This window comes from Stegodyphus dumicola, chromosome 7, assembly GCF_044657685.1.
Source record: "Stegodyphus dumicola isolate Sdum_Otavi_A_Nest chromosome 7, ASM4465768v1".
NCBI lineage: Eukaryota > Metazoa > Arthropoda > Arachnida > Araneae > Eresidae > Stegodyphus > Stegodyphus dumicola.
The window spans coordinates 76,638,219-76,653,493 of record NC_140774.1 but is presented as its reverse complement, the minus strand read 5'-3'; the positions used below and the strand labels follow the sequence as shown (position 1 = coordinate 76,653,493).

The 15,275-nt window shown below is 30.7% G+C and overlaps 2 protein-coding genes across 8 annotated transcripts in view; one reads left to right on the top strand and one right to left on the bottom strand.

The window, feature by feature from the left end:
• LOC118196793 (uncharacterized) overlaps nucleotides 1-15,275 on the bottom strand; it is a 117,489-nt gene that overhangs the window by 60,391 nt on the left and 41,823 nt on the right. The window contains exon 1 of one of the 3 annotated variants that reach the window (XM_085820495.1): nucleotides 13,041-13,194. The exons of the other annotated variants lie outside the window; for them this stretch is intronic. Within the exon in view, the coding sequence (XP_085676621.1) occupies nucleotides 13,041-13,089 (49 nt within the window). The 5' untranslated portion in view covers nucleotides 13,090-13,194. Of the gene's footprint in view, nucleotides 1-13,040; nucleotides 13,195-15,275 lie in introns of those variants that run through there. 3 annotated transcript variants of the gene reach the window in all.
• The window catches only part of LOC118189802 (uncharacterized), a 68,956-nt gene that overhangs the window by 15,415 nt on the left and 38,266 nt on the right, over nucleotides 1-15,275 (top strand). The gene's annotated exons all lie outside the window — the stretch shown is intronic.

The following is a 15,275-nucleotide window of genomic DNA, read 5'->3' as shown; positions in this document are numbered from 1 at the left end:
ATTTTACAATTAAAATGTCTTTCTTCTCCTACAATTTTCAATGTCTCCCCCCCCAAGTTTTTTTATTGTATTTATTAGAGTGTTCTTAATAACGTCAAGGAATGATTTTGCAATTAATGAATTAGTTTCTGAGAAAAAAATAAAAATACAATTTTATCTAAAATCTTTAAAACAAATATGATCTCAGTAACATTTTCATTTCAAATAATTTTTCATTTCAGTATTTTGCAAAACCCATCCTTGTTTCTATAAAGTTTATGATTTTAAATAAGCAGTAAAAATAATAAAAAATTTAGTCCATACCTGTATATGTTTTAGGAGTTTAAGTAAAAGGATTTATTGAAAAAAATGCAAAAGGTTTCTCAATTTGCATTTGCAGTTTAAAGAATACAAACTGTCTAAACAGACAATTAATCATTTCAAATCTTTAAAATTTTATTACTGAATTTCAATAAACATATATATATATAAATCAAACCTAGGGCTATTTATTCAATTGGTAAATATAAACATAAATTACAAACCTTTTTTTAAAACCTTATGTGGCCAGAAAAATTGCAAACTCATAAAACGCAAGCAGAATTTTCCTTTACTGCTTTTGTTTTGTAAAACACGTTCAAAACAATTTTAATACATTGATTAATTATAATATTGTTGCGTGTGTACAAGTTTGTAATAGATTGATAATAGTTCGTAAATGATTGTCATTGGACTCAAATCCGATGATAGCTTAATTAAATTTATTTTATAAACAGAAACACTTCAAAACTCTGAAATTTTCCACAAAAATACTCGTACAAGTGTGTAGAATATCACTAAGTATAATCAGTAGTTATGCTTCAATCTAATAAGAACGTTAAACACAACGGAATGCAAAACGCATCTTAAGAGAAAGTTAACTCAGAAATATCTCCAATCTCACGCTGAACTAACAACTGGCAACAATAACAACTTATATAGCATAAATAATGCCATAAAAATAATGTGGTATAATGAGATTAATACTTTGAAACCGATGTTTCGAATTGATACCCAAGAAGAACCAATATTTCCCATTCTGCTTCATTGCATATCTTTCAAAAAAGTAAAAAATTCCTCCAATTAATTTCCTTTATCATTTTTTTAAATGCGAAAAGTTTGTTTTATAAGCTGTGAAAATATCGGAAGTTTGTAACCGATATATTTTTAGATATAAAATTTTTAAATTAATGGGCGTCAAAAAGTCTAAAAATATGAACGATTTTCAAAAATTCTCCCAAAATATTTTTAAAAAAAATTACGCTAAAAATTTCATTTAATTTTTTTCCCTCCACAGTGTGTTATGGTGCAAAGTATAATATTCTGAGATTCTCAGTTTATTTGTTAATATTTGCAAAAAATCGTTTCAACTTTAAATTTGAAAAAAATCTAAAGTTCAGGTACCAGTTGCGAAAGTACAGATTACAAAAGTAACAACAGTAAACAACGTTAAAAATATGTAAACAGTATGAGAAATCTGCCAATTCGGAGACGTGATTGTTCACGGAGGCTTAGGTGTAAAGGGTAGGAAGACGGTGGTCTTCTGAACGGGTCCTAAAGACAAAACTCTTTCATGTCTCCTTTTTCTCCTCTTGCTAACGGCAGCTGTGCGAAGGAGCGTTGCATGTGAACGGGGCTGTAAAGAGCTCAAGGAAATTCCCTCTTAAGATCCCCTAATGCTCGATTTCCTTAATTTGGTTGCACATTTGGCGATAGCTTGCTATATTTGGCTATTAATGAAATGCACTTCTTTCGTTGATGAAACAATCGAACAACGGTGAAATACAATTCATATGAATTTGAGGAAGTTTAAAGTTAACTGTAATTTAAAATTAAAATAAAAGATACGAATAGTTATGCTATTTACTTTCAAGCACGAAATTACCCAACAATTTTAAAATAAAAACACATGGATTTGAGATTGATTAACGATAAACTGTAATTTAAACTTAAATTGAAAACAAAAATCTTTCACACAGATTCACTTAAAACTGAGACACAACCAGACCTTACACAGGCTAGCTAACCGGTTCCGCCATTACCCCACACTCTTTGAAATCGGACTAACTGAAAAATTAAATACATACAAAAACGCTAATAAGTTCTCGCCCCTCAAAAGAAATCTTTTTTCTTCTATTTTTTCAACAAATAAAACGCAATTGTATAATAAATAAATTATATAACAAATAAGTAAATCTATTATTATTATTATGTAACATTATATAACAAATTAACGCAATTCAAGCAACCATACCTTTAATTAATTGTGTTTTATTTTTTACATTATATAACAAATAAAACGCAATATAAAGAAAAGTAAGAATGTCTGCTATTCAAATGTCTTTCTTATGAACAATTTTTAAAAATGCATATGCATCGTAATTCGCATTAAAAAAAATTTAATATCGATGTCTGTATGTGTTTCTTTGGCCTTCAGTCATTTCTCGTTAGCAATGAACTGTATCGTTTACCATGAAATGTAATTGTACCTTTCCGCAACTAAATAAATTTTAAAAGCGAAATAAAAGTTTGTGATTAAAAATGAAATATTCCAAATAAACTGACAAAGATTCATAGTTTTCAATTAATGCTGCTGTTTATAAACAAAAATAAATTCTTGTTATTGCTGTTATTCTGTATTGAGAGGAGTACGTTTCTACGTTTCTATACAGTTTTTAAATTTTTCTCCTCTGCACTGAAAATATTTTATTCGGTTATAAAATCTTTTTTTACGAATTCGTGTTTCTATCTGTTTATAACTGCATAATTGACAACTAATTAAAAAAAAAGTAAACAGAATTCAGAAATGGATGTTATAATCTTTCTAATAACAAAAATACATTTTAACTCAAGGTAAGAATTTTGTTGTGTTCTGAAACTTAGAGCAGCAAAATTTTTTTCTACTCTCAATCCATACACAATTCCAGAGAAAGAACAAAAAAAAAAAAAAAAAAAAAAGAGGAGGACATAGACAGCGTACGGTGAAGAGAGATTTCAAATTACTTACTGAAAATGTGTTTAAAATTCTATCAGTTTAGAGCGCGGGTTTGCATAAAAATCTATCTTTTTAATTTTCACACAGAACTACATGGTGGCCAAAGTACAGAGAATTAGCAACGCCTAACTCTAAATCATTTGAATAATTCATAACGTAAAGCAAATTCAATTATCAGATACAGTTTGCTTTGCTCACTGCAGTCTGTAACTATATACATCTATTATGTCATTCAATAAGATATATTGGTAGAGCATATTCCCAACGTACATGTCTTTTATGCTGCTTCGATAGTTAATGTCTATTTTAAAAACAATTTCTCTAAAGTCCTGAAACAAAATTTTCTGTCTTTTGTTTATTACTTCGACAATTTAATGCGCTGTATGCATTTTGAAATTATTATACACATAATAACGTTATCAAAAAATTAAGTTACTAATACATATACACAAGCGTCTTAGTGAGAAGATGTCTTCGTTAAATTATAATTTTCTTCATAAATAAATCTACTGCTTATTACGTAGCGAGCCGCATGCGGCTTTCCAGTTTGCTGGAACAAGTTTTTATGAATTATAAAATTTCCAACCACACCACAACATATTATGATCAAAATTTATCAGTGCTTTGCATTTTCAGTTTGTATGTTTAACAGCTTATGGCAAAGCACTACTTGCCAAAATGAAGATGCCTTAGTGGGAGACCTTTTAAGGGGATCTGGCTTCCATTCATGTTACACATGGAGAAAAGAGAAAACTCCTATACAACCAGCTAATTCGAGAGCTTCGCATTTTTTGAAATGATGAAAATTTTAATAAACTGAAATGCAATTTTTGAAATAGTGTTGTTGCAAAATGTGCAATAAAATAAGTCGATCTTATCCCTTAGAAACATATTTTTAACTTTACTACAGTCTTTTGAGTGGGTTTCTCATTTTATTGGAATGCTTTGCATAATTAATTAAACGACATATTTTTTGTATACTTACATTTCATATATAATTTACTTTTGAGATAAATTAGTTCGAATCAATCTTCCAAAGTTCAGTTTTAGAATTTTTTTTAATTAACTATTCATTAATGCTGAATGCAATTTCTGTGTCTAACTTTAAAATGTCAAATATGAGATTGAACTAAAAAGTCAGAATGCAGCCAGCCATTCGCCATGCATGTTACGCTTGTTGTTTCATTTTTATTTTTTAATAATAATAAGTCATAGCACATATCATAGTGGAATTCATTTTTATATTTTCTGCTATAAAATTTAATTTAATTACATTACCATAAATCAAAATGAAAGTACCGTCTTCCAAAAATAAAATTTAAAAGCTTTACCATTGTCTTACCTTTTTCTTAACTAGTATATCGAAGACAGAAATACCAAGCTAGCTGAATAAACTTTTAATACTTATTAAGGAAGGGGGTTATATAAATCCAAGCATTTTAACTTTCATTAACTTCATTTGTCGGGTTTCTGAAATCAAAATTACAACGAAGAACATTTTTAGTATTTCCAAAACACGATCAAATCTAAATAAATTAATTGTATTGTATGCTGAGCAATTTCGTTTAAAATATGATTGAATGAAAAAACTCTAAGTAGTCTGCTTTGTGGAAGTTAGTGCTATTAATAACTATGCTAATTCTGGCAAATGGTCGCCAGATTTAAGCCAATTAAAGGTTAGGTTAGGTTATTTAATTATGGCAAAGCCTCTAGGGCTACTTGCCTAAGGGGAGGGATGTCTTCGTGGAGGACTTTCTAAGGGAAACTGGCTCGTATACACGTTACACAGGGGAGAAAACATGAAAACGCCCATGCAGCCAGCCTTTCACGGGATGCGAATCTCGACCAAAGTACCAGTTTCAGCGACTTTACCGCTCGGCCGCAAGTGGGCCGAGCCTATTAAAGATATCGGTATTCAGAAAACTTAACACCAGAATAAGGCGGGCAAAGTTGCGATGTCTTGGCTAAGTGGTGAGCGTTTATTTACTTGCAAACCTCTTTCGTTTTTCCTTCTGTGTGGGGAAAGAAATTCGGCTACAAGTACACAATTTTCCGAAATTTCTAAGGACATCAGTGATAATCAAGGGGTCAACTGGTGTTCATAGCTGAACATGCACTGGTAATTGATCGGCATAAACATAATCTTGTTGATTAAAAAAATTATAAGTAAAACTGGTAATTAATTGTTTATTGATATAAAGCTATATAGTTAGAAAGACATCATATAAAATAAATATAAAGAAAAATATAGTAAAATTATGATATAAGAAGAGTTAATGGCACTGAAAGAGTGTTCGAACACAAGTCTTATTCAAAACACATGGGTACTGAAGTCGCGGAGTTGAGAAGTCATCCTCAATGAGAAATATCCCAAAATAAAACAAAATATCATAAAACGCTTTGCGGAACCAATATCGTTGACTTTACCCTCTTCTTATTTAGTGGAAGGAGGTTTCAGTTGAGTCAATAAATTATTATAAAAGAAAAGAAATATATTTAATACTTATGAACTAGACTGTTTAAGAGTTAAGCAGTTTTATGTGAAATATTTTCTAAAAAAATTCCATCAATGCACCAACCGCAGCGACCACATTAATTCAAATCGAGATTTTGTGCAATTCGAGTCTGTGATTTTGTTTCTGAAAGCTTGTTTAGATTTATAAAATTAAAAAGAATGATTATATTAAAAATAATATAACATAAATTTAATAACACATTTTTTTCCCTAAAGGTCTCTTCATATTCTTAATCTAATTGTTATCTTTAAGTTATTTAAATGCAATTATTTGTATTATGGTTATGTTGTGTTCTGTACATTATAGAGAAAAATGTAAAGGGGCCGATAAAGAAAAGCACTCTCTTTATCTTTTTATTAAAAGTGCTAAATGAAAGAAAAAATTTGGAAAACACTGCTGTAGACCAATCTGCACGTCGAACACGATCATTATAATTAATTTAATAGCTTCTTAAATATTTACCGGAATACTAATATCACTTTATATTATTCAAATAAATAAAAGGAATTAAATGAGTTTTCTAGTGGCCAAGTAATAAGACCGTTGAACACTGGTAGTTTGACTCAGCTTTAAAGTATTGAGTATTGGTTTAAAGTATTGAGTATTGGTCAGCCTGAGTATTGGTTTGGTTTATTAGATTACGGCAAAGCACTTGAGGGCTATCTGCCTTAAGGGAGGGATGCCTTCGTGGAAGACTTTTTAAGGGAAACTGGCTCGTATACACGATACACATGGGGAAAACCACGAAAATAACCATGCAGCCAGCCCGTTGGCGGGCTTCGAACCTCGGACCTGTGTTCGGCCGTTGGTGGGCCTCCTGAGTATTGAGCCGTTTGAATGGGATTTTTCGTTGGTTTCTGTAACTCGAACACAGGCAGTTTTCCTTGGAATGTCCTCCATAAAGACAACTCGCATGTAAAACTGATAACCCTAGGGTACTTAACTATAATCCCAATTATCTATAATGAATAAAATTAATAATAATCTTAATCTCGGCCTAAAAAAGGATTTGTCTAAATAATTGGAATTCTAGATACATTAAATCCAGATTAGTTCTGCTTTAATGTATTAAAAGTTAAGAATTACCTCAAATAACTATGAGTGGAAATTAACGGTATACTTTTTATATTTCGCATGAGATAAACATCACACAGATAAATGTATAAAATGAATCATAATGGTCCCCGAAATTTTAATGCAATCTTGCTTTTTAATTGTAAAGATTAGAGCTTCACAGTTAACAAAAATGAGAAAAAAAAATTTCAAAAATGTTTCTCCAAATTCTCAATGTGTCTGCCATCTATGGCTCGGTTAATGACTATCTTTTAATCTAATTTGACCTAAATGTCGAAATGGATTATATATATATCAATATCTGCTATATTTTACACTAGTCTGGTATAGCTGAGTGATAACTGTAGTAATACATTCCTTCAGTTATTCAAACTTTCAGTGCAATTACCATCCTCCTTGAATGTGCATTTCTTATCTGCCTGGCTGAGAAGTGACCCAACAAAAACTCGATTAGACTTGTAGCTGTCAACGACCGATCGCATACACCCTCGATCAACAAACTTAACTCTATATATTTTCTTCTTCTGCAAGTATTTATGCTTCAGCAGGTGTTTATACGATATTTATTAACTGAAAAAAATAACCAGTGCTGCAAATCGAGTAATATGTCAAAGTGCGCTACAGGATAGACATTTGTTGTGTTATGAACAATGACAAAGATAATTTTTAAAGCCCATAAAAGATTATGATTATTTCTTTTTCTCGTACTATTAACTATTATTCTGTCATATTCCAGTATTGTGTAATGGCATAATAAATAAAATCCCAGAAGCAATTATGGTTCACCTTGCACTTTTCAAACTATCATTGAGTCTTTATTAACTTATGTAAATGGAATACTCATACAGAAGAGTGACAAATAAACAAGGAACAGAATTTCTCAACGCTTTCTGAGATATACTTTTTTTATTATTCACTAATTCTCCTTTTCTTCTCTATTTTACACCATTTTCGGTATTCATGTATCATTGCAACCACTTTAGTAGAACTCAACAATTTTTTAGAATGTGGCAAACTCTAGCAACCAAGCGCATAAAGATTCCTCAGGCAGATAATGGCAAGCAAAACTATTTTCGCTTGCGTTCTTTTCTAGTGTATTCTAACGGCTTTTTAAACAAATCATGATATTGTATGCCTTAAAATTAATTTTAAAATATGTGCTTGAGGACTTTGCTAGCAATGGAAGAAACTGCGGTAACATTTCTTCAGATACACAGAATTTTGACGCAAACTTTCTAAAGGGAAAAACGAGGAGATGCATTTGATAGATAGCTGATGTTACTGGAGTTTGCGTGATGCCGTATCTCGGCAATTCTCTGATTTTTTTAAGTGTAACCAGATTGCTGTGTGTTTGGGAAGAAGAACAGCACAACAAAATTACAGAAAGATGTGAAGAAAAATGTGTTTTATTTTATCACGTAGTACTTATTTAATAATTAAAATTTGGTATTTTAAGTTACTAAAGTATGTTTCCTTTTCATATGTTGATAATGTTTGGCAGTTTACAATAAATATCGATCGTTTGGGATTTTTTTTTAATTCGCGAAAACCGCCAGTTTGCATCCGATAAATAAATTTTCCTTTTCCGCCTGTAAAAAACTGCCATATTGCGTCGAGGTGATTGTGTACGCAAATGCCCCATTTTTAATGAAATTTCTGTGAGAAAGGAAGAAATGAAAAATCATATTTGCTTGGTTTCGAAATGAACGTAGAACTTATAAAGGGTCCATGATTTATTTCTATACTGTTCCTAACTATTACTTCTTGTCTTTAGAAGAACCATCAAGTCAACCAATGTGCAAAGGTTTAAAAAGATTTAGTATAAACCTCACTTGGGTTATAAAATCAAAATAGAAAAGCACATATTCTAAGCCTCGCAAGCAAATCAAACTTGCAACTGCAAAGCGTAATATATTGCCATAATAACATTAAGCCAAAGCTAGGCATACGAAACTGTATGATCTTTAACTTATTTTCCGTTAAATCCTGGCAAACGGCTGTCTCCATGGTTGGTTTTCTTGATTTTTCCCATGTGTAACGTGGATGCGAGCCAATTTCCCTTAAAAAATCCTTCACAAAGGATTCAATAGGATGCTTCGAGCGGCCGAGTGGTAAAGTCGCTGAACACTGGTAGTTCGGTCTGAGGTTCGAATCCCGCGAACGGGCTGGCTGCATGGGCGTTTTCGTGGTTTTCCCCATGTGTAACGTGTATACGAGCCAGTTTCCCTTAGAAAGTCCTCCACGAAGGCATCCCTCCTCTTAGGCAGATAGCCCTCGAGGCTTTACCATAATCACACACACACACACACACAATAGGATGCTTCGAAATATATTACAGTTCAATTTTCAAAAACCAAGCAAACTATAATTCTACGGCATAAACTGTTTACAAACTTTACCTTAAAATATTTCCTTTTTAAACTCCAAATCTGGTGAATTTCATGCTTTTATATTCGTACATTTCATTATTTTATTTGCTATACAATATTCAACAATGTAGTTATTCTCCGATAATAATAGCAGTTTAGAAATAGACTTTTATTGATTAATGTTTTTCAAAATAATGTGTTAAGAAGATGAACTGAAAATTCAGGATACGCTCCTGAATCCTAAGAATAATAGTCATAAATAAAGTTAGAAGTAATAAATAAATAAATAAGTAATAGAAGTAAATAAATAAAAAAGTAAATAATAAATTAAAAATGTACTGCCATCAGAAAAGAATAGTTTATTTTATTTTAAAATAAACAATAAAAAAATTAATTAATTTATAAATTCTTTCATTAATAAACGCTAAACTAAACTCCATTTTAAATTTTAAACTTTTCTTTTCAATTACAAGTATCCTTTTTTTAAGGAAGATTTCAAATTTTTGGTATTTTAGAACTTTATAAAATGATCTGTTATCTAGTTATAAATTAACAAATTTTGGTGTTAAAAATGTAGGTCGTCACATTAATAAATATAAAAATACTGTATATCTGTATTAACTTTCAGAATTTTTCACAAAAATAGAATTGTTAGCAATAGATTTATCGACCCCTTGTAAAGGAACTGTTTTCTTCATAGACTCGTTACATTTTTCTCTATAATTTAGAGCACCGTGGTCCAACTCGCGGCCCGCGGGCCACATGCGGCCCTCTTATTCATTTTGTTGGCACTTGCCCTTCTTCACTGGAAAAAAAAATTAGTTAAACGTTTGGAAAAACAAAAGACCTCTCTTGCTGCTTTAAATAATAAATAGTAAATATAAATAACTATATTAAATATAATAATTAAATAGTAAAGAGACAGCCTCAGACAATGAAAACTGTCGTATCAGAAGTCTCAGACAATGAAAATTGTCGTAAATATTGTAAATTTAATAAGGGGAGGCAAATAAGGGGAGACACAGAGCATTTATTGCATATGTGAACAATTTGGATGCTGAGTATGGTGACATTTTATTGCACTATTAAGTGCGCTTGCTAAGTGCTGGAAATTGTCTGCAACGGTTTTTTGGGGTTGAGGAATAAAATTCTTGCTTTCCTCAAAAAAGAAACCATTAGGCATGAGTATCAAGAAAAATTGAAAGAAATCCAGTTTTTAAATAATCTTGCTTTAATCTTTCTGACAGAACTTGACTAAACTTGAAACTGCAAGGCAGAAAACAAAATATAACCCAACTTTATGGACATATTGAAGGCTTTCGCAAAAAACTTAATGTAATGCAAACTGCATTGAAGGCAAATAATATAGCACACTTCCCATTTTGTCAGAAGCTAAAAGAAGAAACTGACACAAATTTTAGTATGTTTCATGAAATAATTACTGATCTCAAGAAAGAGTTCCAGGACAGTTTCCAGGATTTTGACTCCCTAAAATAAAAAATTTTCATTTTTCAACAACCCCATAGAGATTGAAGTAAGTGAGGTGCCTTACGACCTTCGAATGGAAATTTGTGATCTTCGGGCAGATCCTGAAACTGGAACAGACTAAAAATTGTGATTTCACTCAACATATCTGGAAACTGATTTCTAAAGAACGTTTTCTCAAACTTCATAAATTCTCTTTGCAAATGTTATCGATATTTGGCATTACATATGTGTGTGAAAGAGCTTTTTCTGCTCTCAAACAAATGAAATCAAAAACGAGAAATCACATTGATCGTTCAAAAATCTTTAACTTGTTTCTTGTTTTCCATATTAAATTACTGGCTTATATTTATTTTATTACTTTCTTTATTACATAACAAAGTTTTACATCATCAACTAATTGTAATTTTTTTTTTTAATCAATGGGATCTTGATAATGCCGATCGATTGCCGATGCATATTCGACTATCGACTCCTTGATCATCACTTACGCCTTTCAAAATTTTATCGATCCCTAAGGGGTCAAAGATAATGGCTCTATGGCCTTGCTAAATTTTATCTCAAGGATAAAATTTAGTGTTTTTTCAAAAACAATCAGTCACTGAACACTGATTTTGGGGTAATCGGTTAAAATATCAGTTACCAACTGGTGTTTTTTTTTTTTTTTTTTTTTTTTTTTTTTTTTTTTTTTTTTTTAAAGTTAGATTCAATTTTAGAAGCATCTACAAATTTAGGATCGAAGTCAAATACCCCAACTTACTTTTATCTGCATAAAATGTAAATTACGTATAACTCAAAATGGCCGAAATTCTTGTTTATGCAGCCTCTGAAACAGAAGATTTAATTACGTTTTTTATTTTGTACATTTCTGCAATTCAAGAATGTAGGTGATAAAGCAAGCCAAACCCTATATTCCAAAAATAATAGTGTATGAAAGCATTAAGTTTATAACCAATTAAATTTTTTTTTCAGAATCGACATAGAAGGTAGCAAAATTTTCAATTTGTACTCGTATTTTCTAATATTTCATTGCAATAAATCCATAATGCATATATTGAAATCGAGCCTGAGACTTTGCCTTGCTGAAATTACAGTGGGGACTAATAACCTAGTATAAAAAAAAGCAGTGACAATCATCACATTGATTTCTAGACTGTAAAATAAAGTGATATATTAAACTACAGATTTATATGTAATTCGTTTTCTTTCTTTAATGTCTCTGGCCCTCACTCTCCTATATTATCGTTTGAATGGCCCACAGGTAACTAAGGACTGGACCACACTGATTTAGAGCATACAACAATATCATAATGCAAATAATTGCACTTAAATAACTTAAAAATAACAGTTAGACTAAGAATATGAAAAAAAAGAAGTTCTGAAAGAAATGGTTTATTTGTTATGTGTTTCATTATTTTTGGTACTATTATTATTTTTTAACTTTACAAATTTAAACACATTTTCAGAAATAAAATCCCAAATTCTAATTCATCGCACTAATTCTAATTCGCACTTCTAACTGATTCTAATAATCACAAATGATCGATTTTAACTTATTCCTGCGGTTGATGTAGTGATGCAATTTTTTTAATGTTAAGAATAAAATTTCTTAATTCTTAAATTTCCTCGTTCAAAAATCTTTAACTTGTTTCTTGTTTTCCATATTAAATTACTGGCTTATATTTATTTTATTACTTTCTTTATTACATAACAAAGTTTTACATCATCAACTAATTGTAATTTTTTTTTTTTTAATCAATGGGATCTTGATAATGCCGATCGATTGCCGATGCATATTCGACTATCGACTCCTTGATCATCACTTACGCCTTTCAAAATTTTATCGATCCCTAAGGGGTCAAAGATAATGGCTCTATGGCCTTGCTAAATTTTATCTCAAGGATAAAATTTAGTGTTTTTTCAAAAACAATCAGTCACTGAACACTGATTTTGGGGTAATCGGTTAAAATATCAGTTACCAACTGGTGTTTTTTTTTTTTTTTTTTTTTTTTTTTTTTTTTAAGTTAGATTCAATTTTAGAAGCATCTACAAATTTAGGATCGAAGTCAAATACCCCAACTTACTTTTATCTGCATAAAATGTAAATTACGTATAACTCAAAATGGCCGAAATTCTTGTTTATGCAGCCTCTGAAACAGAAGATTTAATTACGTTTTTTATTTTGTACATTTCTGCAATTCAAGAATGTAGGTGATAAAGCAAGCCAAACCCTATATTCCAAAAATAATAGTGTATGAAAGCATTAAGTTTATAACCAATTAAATTTTTTTTTCAGAATCGACATAGAAGGTAGCAAAATTTTCAATTTGTACTCGTATTTTCTAATATTTCATTGCAATAAATCCATAATGCATATATACTACCTAAACTATTCAACTGGTGTATAAGCTAATATAAAATGCGCATAATTCAATAAATTTTAACGACCAAAAGTGTAGTTCATTGCCTAAAACAAATCTGCTAATTCGATATACCTAAAAACACAGGAATTCTTATTTTATGAAAAAATAAAAGTATTTTATGAAGTAAGTAAAGTAAAGGAATATGCAGGAAAAATGTTACCATATGTGGATCCAAGACCAACAATCAGCACAAAAATTATTAAGCGCATTTTATTGCTCAGCTTCTAGTATATTTCTCTCTCACTAAGATTTGAACTGTAAATGATCTTAGGTTCTTGCTTTTGATTTAGGTGAACGATAAAAATCTCCTCGCAAGATTATCTAGGGTCATAGTTCATGAAGAATGTTGACTACCGCACTATTAATGCTTAAGCAATACTTCTGCTTCGATACATTTTATTAATCGTTTCGCTGTAAATGAGTAACCAAACGAGAAGTTTATTTTTTCCTCTTTCCTCTGTTTCATCTTTTCTAAATTCCCCTTTCTCTGCAAGAATTACCTCTCCTTTTAGTGCATTTATTCTCCTTTACATTTATAAATTAGCATCTTACCTTAAAATAAGCGAATGTGTGTGTCGTGAGTAAAAGTCTCAAAATTTTCTTATCGCTAGATATTGTTTTTTGCACACAATATCTAGTCTGTTGAAATACATTGCAACAGGTCCCGACATAGAATGTATAGCAAATTACGAGAAAAATAAAATTACCATTCTGAAGTTTTTGAATATTTCATACAATTCTATTTATAGTTATATTTGCAAATTATGCACACCTACAATAACACAAAATCTCTACTGATCTGCGTGCCGAGAATAAGCCTGGCACACTTTTCCTAAACTTGAAAACTTTTGGAACTCTAACATCGCAAACTGAAACACTGGAGCTGTATTATTTTTTGAAAGCAACAAATTAAAAAACTCCCTAATACACACAACTAGTTTCTTATGGAATGTCATTCTCCACACCAGAACTCAATTCCGTCACCCCAGGTTAAAAAAAAAAAAAAAAAAAAAAAAAAACCACCACCTTTTCTTTCCCCTCACATATTCTCAAACTCCTGACCTCTTTAACACAAACTCCTCAGACCCAGATGCCCACAGTTCATAGTTTCTGTAAGCATGGTTATTGCTGCTAGTCTCGCTCTTCCATCTTCCACACACATGAGAAACACAAAGATCCTCCCACTCTGATTTTCTCAAAATCAGACATTACTCAAAATTTTCTGACATTACGAATCAGGAATAAATACAGCACTAATAAATTAGTTAGAAAATCTTGGAAGAAAAAAAAAACTAGGTTAAAATACAATATATATATATGAAATTACAATATGATGTAACATACTGAAATGAGGTTAATAGAATAAGCTGAACACAATTAGTCATTAGTTGACCAAAAGCTTTAGTATCCAAAACTCTTATATTTTACGTAATCTTCAAGAATTTTTCTTGGTTTAATCTTTCATATCAGATCTATGTTCAATTACCAGGATTAGCACAAGATCGCTGGCAGCTGAAACCTGTAGTAGATAAAGTTTTTTATTGGTCTTAGCTAATATTCACTGCTGGTTTTTACTAGTATCACTCTTGCAACACCATCTCTACTGTTGCAGAATTTGGCAATTTTGCTCATGGGCCACATTACACGTTTTTTATTCTCTAGCTCTATAAGGAGTACGTCCCACATTTTTAGTTCTTGGCATGAAACACTGGCCTTCTGTTCAAGCTGGGCCAGATAATCCTTCTAGAAACGACACCTTGCCTTAGTATACTGCGGTAGTTGGCTCATTGAGCTCAAAATTGAGCATTATTTCTTTTCTATTTACAGAGCTTTTTTCTAAAAGAATACGCACACTGGGCAAAAAAAAGAAAAAAGGGGTGGGGACAGTTCTATATCTCCCGTTCTACCGGGCCGATTGACAAATTTCGTTTTACATATCTCGAAAGCGCGACTTAGGATATATATTAGCTTTATATATAGCACTATTCTAACATAGGTATTTTGACACAAAATCGGACTTTTTCTGAAATAACATATAATGTTTTCCATATTTTGATTCTACGACTTAAATTATGCCAGACTGCCAAGTTTTGTAAAAATCGTACGAGTAGTTTTTAAAAAATTAGCTCTCAAAATGTTAATTGAATTTGACATATATATATATATATATATATATATTAATATCTCTTTTTATTAAACTTTTTTTATTTTTCCTTTCACATTTCGAAATTTAAGCTCATTCCAAATAAATTTCACTCATTTTTTTGTGTTTTATTTTTTAAATTTCTATTTTTAAATAATTTTTTATAAATTTTTCGAAAGCATTTTTGAATTATAACCTATAGAATTTTTACCATCACCTTAAAGTAGGTGTAGTTCTAAGTATACCTGCAAA